The sequence below is a fragment of the Dipodomys ordii genome, unplaced genomic scaffold, assembly GCF_000151885.1.
Source record: "Dipodomys ordii isolate 6190 unplaced genomic scaffold, Dord_2.0 Scaffold49, whole genome shotgun sequence".
Taxonomy (NCBI): domain Eukaryota; kingdom Metazoa; phylum Chordata; class Mammalia; order Rodentia; family Heteromyidae; genus Dipodomys; species Dipodomys ordii.
Genome location: NW_012267265.1, coordinates 261,707 through 275,912, shown reverse-complemented (window position 1 = coordinate 275,912; position 14,206 = coordinate 261,707). Strand labels below are relative to the sequence as shown.

The window sequence follows — 14,206 nt, the reverse complement described above, 5'->3', positions numbered from 1 at the left end:
CACCAGAAAACTGGAAGTAGCATTGTAGCTCAAGTGGTAGAGCACTAGCCCTGAGCTGAAGAGCTGAAGACCCACAGTTCAAGCACCACAACTGCCAAAAGAAAAAAAATTGTTATAAATAGACAGTTAAGAAGCAAATGAAATATGTTAAACTAAAATGAAATCTCATAGAATACGAGAGTATTACACTAATATCACTTTATAAATGTTAATAGATAAAAATTGGAAGAAGCGAGCTATTATAGTAAATATTTATGTGTAAATGTAAATGTTAATTATTTTAAAAGCTATTGTGCACCAAATCTATGATTATAACTACATAAAAATTGTTAAAAAAGGTTTGTTTGTAATTCATCATATCATTTCTCTATGTTTTCTGAATAATTATGATGATATTCCATAATATTAAATATGAAAATGAGTATAGGAAATGTTGGTAGCCTTTCTCTCTAAGTCTTGTAATAGTCATCATTAATTAACCCTACTTGTTCTCTTTATCCATTCTATGAAAGGCATTTAATTGTGTGATCTCTAAACTATAAAACATCACATTTTAACATTGAAAAAGATAGTGTCTTTATTTGGCAGATTCTTTGGAGATTTAATGGCAAAAAACCAGACACCTTAGGACCAAATACTCGGCTGTACAAGTGGCTTCCCCAGAATGACCTCCTCGGTAAGACTCTGAAAAACACATCCTAAAAGCATGAGTAATTGTAGAAGTAACTGATAAAAACACAACAGTTGTTAAGTGATGGAAATTTATTAGTAAAAATTCATAAACGAAAGCCAACTTTTAGATTTATACCCATTCTGAGAAAAATAGCCTTAACAGATGAAATTTTATCATTCTCCTTCGTACACATTTTTTACCAGTTTATCTTTTTTCAAATATATTTACCAAGGACAAAGAATTTTCTTTTTTTATTCATTTATTGTGAAAATACTGTACAGAGTGGTAACAATTACATGGGCAAGATAATGAGTACATTTCTTATCAAGAATTGTAGCCTCCTCCTTTGTTTCCCCTTCCCATCCCTTACCAGCCTCCCTCCGCCCTCCCACCCAATCTTCCCCACCCCCACACGAAAGTTGTAAAGTTCGTTTTCGACGACTTGTACATCTCATTGTTGCAATGGGCCCACCTGTATCCCTATTTAAATGATTTGTTTTTACCCTTCCGCTCCAAAAATTATACCAACACCAAATACAGTGAAAATGGGGGTTATACTGTGGGGGAGGGACATACAAAACAACAAAGAAATCATTTTATAAATGTGTTTGAAACAATCACATGAAAGAAAAAAACATTTGAATACATATCTTACGGTTCATTTCCCTAACATCAACTTATCTGACCTTTTCTACTTGACTCAGACATATACTAGATATTGCAAAAAAGGGAAACAATGGAACCTATGTTTCTTTGGGCCTGGCTTACTTCACTTAATATCATTTTTTTCTACTCCTTTCCATTACCTAACAAATGGGACAATGTCATTCTTTCTGATGGAGGCATAGAATTCCATTGTGTATATATACCACATTTTCTTAATCCACTTATCTACTGAAGGGCATCTGGGTTGGTTCCATATCTTAGCTATAGTAAATAATGCTGCAATAAACATAGTCGTGCTGGTAGCTTTAGTGTGGTCTGGTTTGTGAACATTTGGGTAAATGCCCAAAAGTGGGATTGCTGGGTCATAAGGGAGCTCTATATGGAGTCTTTTGAGGAACCTCCATACTGATTTCCAATGTGGTTGAACAAGTGTACACTTCCACCAGCAATGCAGTAAGGTTCCCTTCTGTCCACATCCCCTCCAGCATCTGTTGTTATTAGAGTTCTTGATTTTAGCCATTCTAAGGTGGTATCTCAATATTGTTTTTGATTTGCATTTCTTTTATGGCTACGGAGGTGGAACATTTCTTCATGTGTCTATTGGTCATCCTTCTTTCCTCTTCAGAGAAGTTTCTCTTCAAGTCTTTAGCCCACTTATTTATTGCACAGTTGTTTCTTTGAAGATTTGTTGTTGGGGGATTTAATTTTTTGAGTTCCAGGTATATTTTAGATATGAGACCCTTGTGCATTGTATGGCTAGTGAATATCTTCTCCCAGTTGGTGGGCTTACTATTAATCTTGCTAGCTATGTCCTTCGCCATGCAGAAGCTCTGCAATTTCATGCAATCCCATTTGTCCAAACTTTCTTTGATTTGTTGTTTTCTGAGACTCTATTAAGAAAATTTCTGCCTGTGTCAACAAGACCTACGGTTTCTCCTATTCCATGCTGTAATGTTTTCAGAGTGTCTGCATTGACTCGGAGAACTTTGACCCATTTGGAGTTGATTCTGGTGCAGGGTGATATATAAGGATCTAGCTTTCGTTTTCTATAAGTAGTTAACCAATTTTGCCAGCACCATTTACTGAAGAGGCTGTCTTTCTTCCATTGTATTTTTTTAGCTCCCTTATCTAAGATTAGATGGCTATAGGTGTGTAGGTTCATTTATGTGTTTTCAATTCTATTCCATTGGTCCTGAGGTCTGTTCTTGTGCCAGTACCAAGTTGTTTTGATTACAATGGCTTTGTAGTAGAGTTTGAAATTTGGTATTGATATTCCTCCAGCAGGGTTCTTTCTGTTGAGGATCGTTTTTGCTATTTGGGGTCTTTTATTGTTCCATATGAATTTTTGTATTGGCTCTTCTATTTCCTTGCAGAATGAAGTTGGAATTTTGATAGGTATCACATTGAATTTGTAGATAGCTTTGGGAAGTATTACCATTTTCACTATGTTGACCCTTCCAATCCAGGAGCATGGGAGGTTTTTTGCCACTTTCAAAGTTCTGTTTTGACTTCCTTTTTCAAGTTTTTAAAGTTTTAATCATAGAGGTCCTTCACTTCTTCCGCTAAGTTAATTCTGAGGTATTTTATTTTTTGTGGGGCTATTACGAATGGAGTTGCTTTCCTGATTTCAGCCACACTTTTCTCATTGTTGGCATACAGAAAATCCATTAATTTTGAGGGTTAATTTTATACTCTGCTGCTTTGCCAATGTTTTGAATCAGCTTGAGTAACTTGGGAGTGGAGTCTATGGGATTCTTTAAATACAAGATCATGTTATCTGCAAAGAAGGAGAGTTTTACTTCTTCTTTCCCTATTTGGATCCCCTTTATGTTTGCATCTTATCTTATTGCTGTAGCTAGGCCTTCTAATACTAGATTGAAGAGAAATGGAGAGAGTGACATCCTTGTCTCAGTCCTGAGTTAAGAGGAAATGGCTTTAGTTTTTCATCATTAAGTATAATTCTGTCTGTGTTATGCCAGGGTCACAGGACCCCCCGCAAGAAGACCACCGAGAATCAAACTCTACAGCTGTTTTATTTAAACGGGCTGAAGCTCGGGCCTCATCCTACACTCTGACACAGCGGAGCCTAGGAGGAGAGCCCTGAGCTAAGGATTTGCAGGTCTTATTTAGGCACACAATCAACCAGGTGTTTTGATTACCACCACGTGTTGCTTTGCTAGACAGAAAAAGGAACGAGTGGTGGTCACTGCCTCAAACTTTAACCTTTCAGCTGTAGGTTTGTCATATACAATCTTTATTGTGTTGAGGAATGCTCCATGGATTCCTAATTTTTCCAGAACCTTCATCACAAAGGGGTGTTGGATCTTGTCAAATACTTTTTCTGCATCTATTGAGATAACCATGTGGTTCTTATCCTTGCTCCTGTTGATGTGATGAATTATATTCATTGATTTGCATATATTGAACCAGCTTTGCATCCATGAAATGAATCCTGTTTGATCGTGGTGTATGATTTTCTGGATGAATTGTTGAAGTTGATTGGCAAAAATTTGTAGAGAAGTTTTGCATCAAAGTTCATCAAGGAAATGGGTCTATAATTCTCTTTGTTTGATGAGTCCCTGCCTGGTTTTGGGATGAGGGTTATGATGGCTTCATAGAATGTGTTCAGTAGTGAACTTTCTCTTTCAATTTCATTGAAGATTTGGAGGAGTATTGGTGTGAGCTCTGCTTTAAAGGCCTTATAGACTTTTCTTAGCTGGGAGGCCTCTTATTGCTGTTTCTATTTCAATGCTTAATATGGGCCTATTAAGATGGTTTAACTCATCTTGATTTAGTTTTAGCATGTCAATATTTGCTAGGAAAAGGTCCATTTCTGTCAAGTTCTCAAACTATTAGCATAAAGTTTTGAGAAGTATCCTCTTATAATGTTCGGAATCTTGGTTGTTTCTGTGGTGATGTTTCCATTCTCATCTCTGAGTTTATTTATTTGAGTGTGTTCCCTTCTTTTTCTGATAAGATTTGCTAAGGGTCTGTCAATTTTCTTAAATTTTTCAAAGAAGCAATTCTTTGTTTTATTGGTTCTTTCTACACTTTTTTTGGATTCTAATTCATTTAATTCTGATTTAATTTTAATTATTTCTTTCCATCTACTGGATTGGGGTTTTTCTTGCTGCTCTTTTTCAAGGAGGCTCAGATGTCTCATTAAATTGTTGGTTTCAGATCTCTCCAATTTGTTGATGTAGGAACTCAGAGCTATAAACTTGCCCCTGAGTTCTGCCTTTGCTGTGTCCCAGAGGAGCTGGTAATTCGTGTGTTTATTTTTTTGAATATCATGAACATTTGAGTTTCCTTTCTAATCTCTTCCATGAACCACTCTTGATTCAGCAGTGTGTTGTTCAGTCTGCATGTGTTACAGGACTTTGTTTGGTGGCTTTTGGTGTTGAGTTCTAATTTTATTCCCTTGTGGTCAGAGAGAATGTAAGGTTTAATTTCAATGCTTCTGAATTTGGACAAGTTTGCTCTGAGGCCTATTTTAGAAAATGTTCCATGGGCTGCTGAGAAAATCGTGTATTCTGATGATGGTGGGTGAAATATTCGGTAGATGTCTGTTAAATCTAGTTGATATATGCAGTTGTTTAGATCTGCAGTTTCTCTGTTGAGTTTTTGCTGAGTTGACCTTTCTAGTGGGGAAAGTGGTGTGTTAAAGTCCCCAACAATTAATGTCTTTGGATCTATGTGGGATTTGAAGGAAAGTAGTGTTTCTTGGATAAATTTGGGTTCTCCGTTATTTAGTGAATAGATATTTAGAATTGTAATATCCTCCTGATGGAGAGATCCCTCAATTAATATGTAGCGATCTTCTTTACCTCTTCTCACTAATTTTAATTTGAAGTCTATTTTATCAGATATTAGGATTGCAACTTTGCCTGCTTATGGGGGCCATTTGCTTGGTAGATTTTGTTCCAGCCTTTCATATTGACAATGTGATTGTTTTTATGGGCAAGATGTGACTCCTGAAGTCAGCAGATAGAAGGATCTTGCTTTTTAATCCAACTAGACACTCTATGTCAATTAATTGGAGAGTTAAGTCCGTTAATGTTGAGAGATAGGACTGGGAGATATTTTGGAGTTCCTGCCATTTTATCCACCTTTATTTCTTTATCCATTTCTTTTTTTCTCTTTGAGTATTCTCAAGCTGCTCGCACAATTCCTGTATTCATCTTTGAATAGCTTCCTCACACTCATGATATTCCTATGTTGACCTTTGACTAGCCTCCTCTCTCCCGATCATGCTCACACAGAGTCCTTTGCAGGTTTTCAATCTTTTCATTTACCATGTTTACAAGTAGTGTTTTTAGAGCTATTTCAGAACTGTCCTCTGGATTATTCATTGTCTGTTCTCTTCCCTGATTATCATGAGTGATAGTTAAGATACCTGGACTTGCCATTTTTCTTGTTTTTTTTCCTGCTTACTCTGCTCATTTGGGATGAAAGTGACACCAGTTTTGTGCTAGAACACTCTCTTAAGGCAAGCATCATCCAAAGTCTCTAGATTGCACAGTCAAAAGTCTGCAGATACTATCTAGTTTAACAGATATATCTATTCAACATCAACAACTATATATTAATGGGTTACGAACCGCAAAGAAGAATTTGGCAAACTAGAAATTATTAGGTGTAGGGAGAGATGTGGGTAAAAATAGGAATAGAGGGATGTGGGAAGGCACAGGGAGAGTTAACTTAACTAAGTCCTAATCTCAAGGTGGAAAATAGGTTGGATAGAATGAAAGTAGAGAGAGAGAAAAAAGAAGAAAGAGAAAAAGAACAAAAAATAGAAAAGCAAAAATTAAAAAGTGCAATGCTTAAAAATTATGCAAATTGAAACGAAATGTTCAGAGAAGAACGTGGATACAATGAGAGAAGGGGAAGGGTATAAAGGAGACGTGAAAAACTTAAAAATGCTTAAATTATTATATAGGTATAAAGAGGTAGTACTGCTATTAAGGAATTTAAGTCTAAGAGGATTTGAACTGAGTAATAAACTTCTGGATCAAGAGTATACACAATGGGGGATAAGGTCTAATAATCGACTACTGGTATATCTGAGGATGTGCAGAACAGCAATTAAGTCGCACAAAGAAGAACAAAAGAGAAGAAAAGGTGAAAAGAATGAGAAAGAAAAAAGATCAAAAGTTCAGCAGAGCTAAACAAAAAACAAAAAAAGTAAAATTTTTTAAAAAGAAAAAAAAGAAAGGAAAACACACACATATACCTCTAAAATAAAAATTATAAGTGGAAGAAAAAAAGTTACTAGAAAACAATATTTTTTAAAGTTAAAAATTAAAAATTAGAAAAAATTTTAGAAAAAAAATTTTTAAAAAAGGTACAAAAAAAGTTCTTTGATTTTTTGGGTGGATGGGAAGATCCTGTATCTCCCTTGTGTTCATAACAAGTCTCTTGTTGGAGTCTCTGGTCTGCTTGTGGTGTTTGATTTTCCTGTGGCTTGGTTGGTTTCTTAAGTCAGTTTGTTTGAGCAGGCAGGAAAATACTCTGCTTTACCCAGGATTTTGTGATCCTCCTCCTAGGTTAGTTCAATGGGAGGGAGATCAGCTTTGAGTTTCACAAAAGAGGGAAGATGGCTGTTTCCCCTAGTTTGGAGATGCTGTGATGAGGCCTTCCAGCAAACAGTAGCTTTTCCCTGAGGGGCTAGCTTGTGAGACACTCACAGAGCCCAGCCTGGAGCCATTCTCAGGGTTTATGTTTACTGAATTTCAATTGATTGTCCAGGCTGCTGTAGGGAGGGGCAGCCTCTGGCTCTGTTTTACCCAGTGAAGAAAGCCACTCCTGGGGCTGGAGGCCAGGGCTGGGTGGCATTTCCCTGGGTGGAGCAGAGTCTGGCAGGTCAGGTTAGGTTCTTGTGACTTGCTAAAGAACTCTAGTTTTAGTCCAAGGCCTGAGTTGGAGCTATCAGCTCCACCGAGATTTGTCGGTATCCAAGATGGAGATCTCCAGTACTGGGGGGGGAGGGGTGGCCTTCCCTCCTCTGCTCCCTGAGAAGGAGTGAGGACGTCAGGCTTCTACTCACGCCGAGTCTTGGTTCCTGGGTCTACTCACGCCGAGTCTTGGTTCCTGGGTCGTCTCTGGTCTGCGAACTTCAGGATGAAGATGTCTGCTCCCTGTCAGTTCTTACTGGTGTTGAGTAGAATCAGCTCACCTGCCGGGACGGGCTCCTTCATCCCGGATTCTCTGTGTTGCAGGTATGGCGGCTACAGCCACCACCACCGCAGTCACAGCTGCAGCTGCAGCAGTTGCAGTGGCAGCTGCTGTCAAGTGCTCAGATCTGTCTCCTTATCTGGATTTTCCCTCTCTGGCCTAACTCTCAGTACTGTGATGGCACACTTGGTGTGATTCTCTGGCTTAGGACTGTTCACTGGAACACTAAAACTGCTTTCCATGCAAGGGCTTGTTTAGCCTCCAGCTTCTCCTCCACCATCTTCCCGGAAATCCACAAAGAACTTTCTGTACTCCCCTGAGGTTATCTCTCTGTCCCTAATTCAATCATTATTTTATCCATCCTCCTAAACTAGGGCAATTTTTTGCGATGCCACTGAAGCATACACAGTTGTCTTATTATGACTGAGTTTGCATGTCATGTGGGAAAAAATTCATGTTGCTTAATATGAAGTCATGATACACTCTATTTCAAGCTTCACGCTTTCGTTAGATTAATGCACTATTTTTAAACTTATGAGAGCAAGATCTAATGGGACCATTTTCTTTATTTACATTTTTTATTGTAAAAACACTGTATAGAGGGGTTCCAGTTACATGACCAAAGTAATGAGTACATTTCCTATCAAAAATTGTTACATCATCCTTTTTTTTCCTGCTACCATCCCTTCCCTCCCACCTCCACAACTACACTCTCCCCTAAATGCCCCCACCCCCAGCCCTCACCTAAATTGTAAAGTTAGTTTCTCAACATAATGTCTTGTACATCCCATTGTTATAATGGGACATGACCATATTCTTGCTTCAGAATTTGCTCTCTATTACCCATTATTTGTATCCTATCTGTTCAACAGGAAATGGTATATTAATTATCACATCTCAAGTCACACAAAACCTAAGGCACCTATCATAAGATTTTTTCACTTACCTCTCTAGTGAATTAGGTGGTCCTTATGGGTGAGACATGAAGGCAATGTAAATGTAACTTCATTGGTACAATAATTGTTATTTGGGAAACACTATAACTTTTACGTGCTCATACATTTCTCATTTTCTGTAAGATTTTAATGAGCAATTTTATTGAAATGCCCCTAATCCTAGGCCATCCCAAAACAAAAGCTTTCATCACTCATGGTGGAGCTAATGGCATCTATGAGGCGATCCATCATGGGATTCCCATGGTGGGCATTCCTTTGTTTGTGGAACAATATGATAACATTGCTCACATGGTGGCCAAAGGAGCAGCTGTTCAACTGGATATAAGAGCAATATCAAGCAAAGGCTTTCTCAGAGCACTGGAAGCAGTCATTAACAACCCTGTGTGAGTATAAACTTGATTATGTGTATGTGTGTATTTGTATGTAAGTCAGTCAGTCTCTTTGTTTATCTGGGCATTACACTCAGGGACTGCTCATGATTAATAACCACTCTATTCGTTAATCTGTTTGTTGTTTTACCAAATTGTGATTATAGATAATTTCTCAATCCAGTCTGATCATGAAAGTTACCCTCAGTTAAGACTTGATTAATTCTGGAAGATTCATCAATAACCCATCATGTGTTTCACAAGTCATAATAATATTTTTGTATGTTTGTATGCATGAAGGGTGTGTGTGTGTGGGTGGGTGGTGTGTCTATGTCTGTGTGTCTGTGTGTGTGTGTCTGTGTGTCTGTGTCTGTGTCTATGTTGCAACAGTGTTATGCTATACAGGCCAGAATTGCCTCAAAGTCATGATCATTATCTTTCAGCATTTGGAATGCTGAGATTCCACAGACCCAGTTTCATTTCCAACCATAAATTTTTTAGTTCCCCCAGTGATTTCAGTGCAAAGGAATTATCAAAACCTTGAAAATAGTACAAAATTCTAAATCAGGCAAAGTGGACTGAAAGGAATCAGTTAAGAATGACAATAGAAGATTGCAAGGAAGAATAGGTAAACAGTGAATTACAGGCACATGAACTCTTCCTCCACAAATAACACTAAATAACCCATTCAGTTATAACTTTCTTTCCACCTAAGATCTCCCAAGTTACTATTTATAAAATAAAAATTCAGTGTGTTTGAAAAGTAGAGCATGATGCTTAGATGGTTGAAATTTTACTCTTGTGAACCACATGAAAATATCTCTCATTTCAGTTTCTAGTTTTTGTTGTTTCTTCAAAAAATTCTAAACAGTTTATATTCTTTTTGTTTTTGTTTGTTTGTTTTTGGGTCCAGTCGTGGGGCCTGAACTCTGGGCCTGGGCACTGTCCCTCAGTTCTTCAGCTCAAGGCTAGCTCTCCACCACTTGAGCCACAGCGCCACTTATGGCTTTTTTCTTTTTTGCTTATGTGGTGCTGAGGAATCAAACCCAGGGCCTCATGCATGCAAGGCAAGCGCTTTTACCACTGAGCCACCTTCCCAGCCTAACAGTTTATATTCTTAAACAGCAAGACAATAATCAAATTTCACATTCCTAGTATAAATGCTTCCTCAAATGTCTATGTTAATGCCTAGATTCTATCACTGTTAACTAACTACAGGTGATTCATCCAAGTAGGAAATGAGAATATTTATTGAAATGTATGCAAATTCTTAGATACCAAGGGGCTATGATTATCTTATTCAGAACAATCATAAAATAAAAAAGAAATTACCTTCAGAAGCACAAGTGAAATGTAACTGCATGATATCTAAAATATCTGGAGCAAAAATGACTTGCTATTCAAATTATTTCAATAAATAAATTAATTTCATTTATACTATTATCAATTTCCTCTTATACTCAGTAATATTCTGTGTATAATGCTCCACTTTCACCATAACTGTAAAAATAATGCAGTGTATTTCAATTGTATTGGATATATTAGTATAGCAGACATTTTGTAAAGGCTTTGTTACTTTGATCTTTTTGGGGGGTACTGGGTTTGAACTGACTGCTTAATATTCAGATACTTAGCTTTCTAAAGGGCATTGTATGACTTAAGCTATGACTCTGACTTAATTCTTTGCTAGTTATTTGAAGGTAAAGTCTAGAGAGTTTTCTACCATTTCCAGTTTTGAGCTGTGACTGTCAGGACCTCAGCCTCCTTGGGTAGACAAGTTTACAGGTAGGAGCCATCAGCATCTAGCTCTGACTTCCATTTTCCTACAGATATTGAGCAATATAACATATAGTTTGTGAGCCATATTTTATCTTCCTTTGTTTTGAAAGGCAGTATATTTTTATATTTTATGTGCTATAAAAATACATCTCTCACATATTATACTTATCAAATTTTGAACAGATACAATGTTGATACTGAGAGATAAAGGAGATTTCTTAACGAGATAGAACATGCCAGATCTTAGGACTAACACACATTTCACTCGTGTTTTGATGAATTTCTTTCATTTTTTGCCTGCTGTATTACAAACAGGTTCACCACTAGTCCTGGCTGAAGCTCACCCATATCAGTGAGTTTTTTTTTAAATAATAGGGACACAAGTCACTTTACTTGCAATACTTTCCTTCTATAACACATTGGAATTTACTTAATAATCATTCTCTACACATGCCTATTTTCAACTTACATACTGGAAAGAATCGTTTCAACATAAATCCCATATACCTATAATGCCTCAAAGGAACTAGAGCATCCTCTGATTATGTCTAACATCATAATACTAACAAGAAAAATAATAGCAATATTAGCAAATGTCTTTGAGAATCTATCTGAAAAGATGAATATTTAAAATCATTCTAAATATGAGTACATTATTTCTCATAATTCAAGAACTCAATTATTTCTGTTTTTCCATTTCCTATCTTTTCATTGTATAACAGCAAACAAATAAAAACTGAGACCTTTAAAAAGAGCTTCATAAAAGGAAAAGGCAAGTCATAGGGTAATAGTGGAACAAGTAAGTGAAAGTAAGTGAAATAAAAGGAAGGCAAGTTGATAGCCAATGGCTGATGCCTATGATTCTAGTTGTGATTCCAGAGGCTGAGATCTGAAAATTGTGGTTTGACATCAAGCCAGGCAGAAAAGTCCCTCAGACTCTGATCTCAACTTAACATTCAAAGAGCCAGAACTGGATCTGTGGCTCAAGTGGTAGAGTTCTTCCCCTGAGCAAAGAAAGCTCAAGGACAGTGTGAAGGCCCGGATTTCAAGCCCTAAGACCAGAACAAAAAAAGGAGGCAAAGAACTTTTGTAGTTAAATAATAATTAACCCCAATAAATGATAAAGAGAGCCTTAAGGGGAAAAAAACCCACTTCTTATAAGTACCACGCGCTAACCGATTGCGCAACTGGAGCTCCAAAAACCACTTCTTGATTAAATTACCTATCTATCTCTAAAATATTACACAATTCTAAACTTTGAACAACAGATGCATTAGTAATTAAGCTTTTATATTGCTGTTGATTTTTTCAATGATTCTACTTTTGTCTCCAGAAATTCTTGAGTTAACAAGGTTTTTCTTTTTTTTTTTTATTGTAAAAATACCATACAGAAGAGTTACAATTACATGGGCAAGATAATGAGGACATTTCTTATCAAGCCTTGCTGCCTCCTTCTATTTTTCCCCTTTCTACCCCTTCCCATCACTCCCCCCACACATAACACCCCACCCCCCACCAAAGTTGTAAAATTAGTTTTTTGACATAACGACTTTAACCAGATTTTTCTGAATGGTTAAATCCAGGGTCATTAAGAAGCTCTTGCCTTTTACACTAGCATGTCTAAAAATACAGCAGAAGAAAAGCATTCTCTTTTCTCTCAAAATTTTTATAGAATCATCTGCAGAAAAAATCAATATCGATATTTTCTACTTCATTTGATATATTTATATCAATTTAATTTATCTTTAGCTACAAAAAGAATGCTATGTGGTTGTCAACCATTCACCATGATCAGCCTATGAAGCCCCTGGATCGAGCTGTCTTCTGGATTGAATTTGTCATGCGCCACAAAGGAGCCAAGCATCTGAGGCCACTTTCCCACAACCTCGCCTGGTACCAGTACCACTCTCTGGATGTCATCGGATTCCTACTGGCCTGTGTGGCCGCTGTTACCTTCCTTGTCTTAAAATGTTGCTTGCTTGTTTACCAAAAGGTTTTTAAGATGGGAAAGAAGAAAAAGAGGGAGTAAAGCTTTCAATACCTCAGGAAATGGACTAAAAGCCTGCTAAGGAAGAACATCCTAGTGATTTTTATCACAATCAAGCTCGGAGGGATTCTCTTCCACATTGTACCTAAACTTATGCCTTTTGTATTTTCAAATGGATCTTACTCTTGATTAAAAATGAAGCAATGTACAATTCTAATTCAGAGTTCCTCAAAAAGTTCCATGTCACTGATTTATGTAGATAGTATAACTGAATTAACTGGGACATATGGAAATTTGAGTCTGTTAGTTTGAGAGAAGCATACAATCCAAAGTTGTATGGGCATTTTCTGAAAAGGAATATTTTAATAAGACAAAATGAAATGAACTCTGTGTGTCTGTCCAAAGAAAAAGAGAGAGATAGGTTAAAAGAGGTAACATTTTATTCAGACTACTGACATATGGGAGAGGGTTGACAATAACTGAAGTAAACTTCTGCTAACTCAAAGCTAACTAAGAGTTTCTAAACATAAAAAGTGAGTGAGAGGAAGTGAAGAAGGGAGGATTAAAAAGAACTGCAATCTATGTGTAGATAGCCAACTACAAAAGACATGAAAAATTACTGGAAAAGGCATGCTTTGGGTAGAAAAGTTAGAAGGTGTGCATTATGTCATTGAGACATGATTATTGCTTTTGACATATGGAAAGATTTTATGAATGTAATGAAAATTAGATATCGTTGAGACCATGGTTGCTGTAATCCCAGCAACACAAGAGGCTGAGATCAGAGGATCACAGTTCAAAGCCAGCCTAGGTAGGAAAGCCTAGGAGAGTGTTAACTCTATTGATCACCAAAAACCATAAATGGAACTGTGATTAAAGTGAGTACTAAACTTAAGCAAAACAATCCAGACCATGAGTCACTGAGTTCAAGGCCCATTAATGACATAAATAAATAAATAAATAAACAATAAGGGATTGGATGTGCATTGTGTTGAACATGTGTAATCCCTGTTCCTTGGGAAATGGAGACAGTATGGTGATGACTTGATTCGAATAAAGGCAAAACTGTATATGCTCAAGTGTTCCTGCACTGACCTAGCAAACATGAGACTCTCATTTTTATTTCTACTGCTATACAATAGGAGGTATTATAAATGAAACTAATTATGAAAGTCACATTACATAAGGAAATAGGTAATGATGGGTACCCTTTATTAATATTTAAATGTATAATCCATCCATATTTTAAACATAGGATACGAACAAATGTATAAAATACAAAAATAATACATCTGTGCTCTTTATTATTTAAGTGTTTAACAGAAGAAAATTTTACAGGTACATTTTTCTGCACTAATAATGTAAGCTCTATATACACTATTCAAAGCAACTTCTAATCTACTTTAATTTTTTCATCAAATTATTATATACAATAAGATTGCCTATTAGCATTATGTATACAAAGGAATATTACTCTACCATAAGGAAAAATTAGACTATATCATTTTCAGGAAAATAAATAAAACTGGAGGGACTGGCAAGGTGGCTCGTTGGTAGGGTGCTTGCCTTGCATGCATGAGCACCACATAAATAGGAAAAAATG

General features: G+C 36.7%; 1 protein-coding gene and 1 pseudogene across 2 annotated transcripts in view; one reads left to right on the top strand and one right to left on the bottom strand.

The window, feature by feature from the left end:
• Positions 1-12,811, top strand: part of LOC105988496 (UDP-glucuronosyltransferase 2B15-like) — a 52,789-nt gene extending 39,978 nt beyond the window's left edge. The window contains exons 4-6 of one of the 2 annotated variants that reach the window (XM_013020115.1): positions 589-676; positions 8,633-8,852; positions 12,366-12,811. In XM_013020115.1, the coding sequence (XP_012875569.1) occupies positions 589-676; positions 8,633-8,852; positions 12,366-12,645 (588 nt within the window). In that variant the 3' untranslated portion in view covers positions 12,646-12,811. The remainder of the gene's footprint in view (positions 1-588; positions 677-8,632; positions 8,853-12,365) is intronic. The other variant, XM_013020116.1, reaches the window with a different exon arrangement.
• LOC105988431 overlaps positions 1-14,206 on the bottom strand; it is a 496,910-nt pseudogene that overhangs the window by 224,534 nt on the left and 258,170 nt on the right.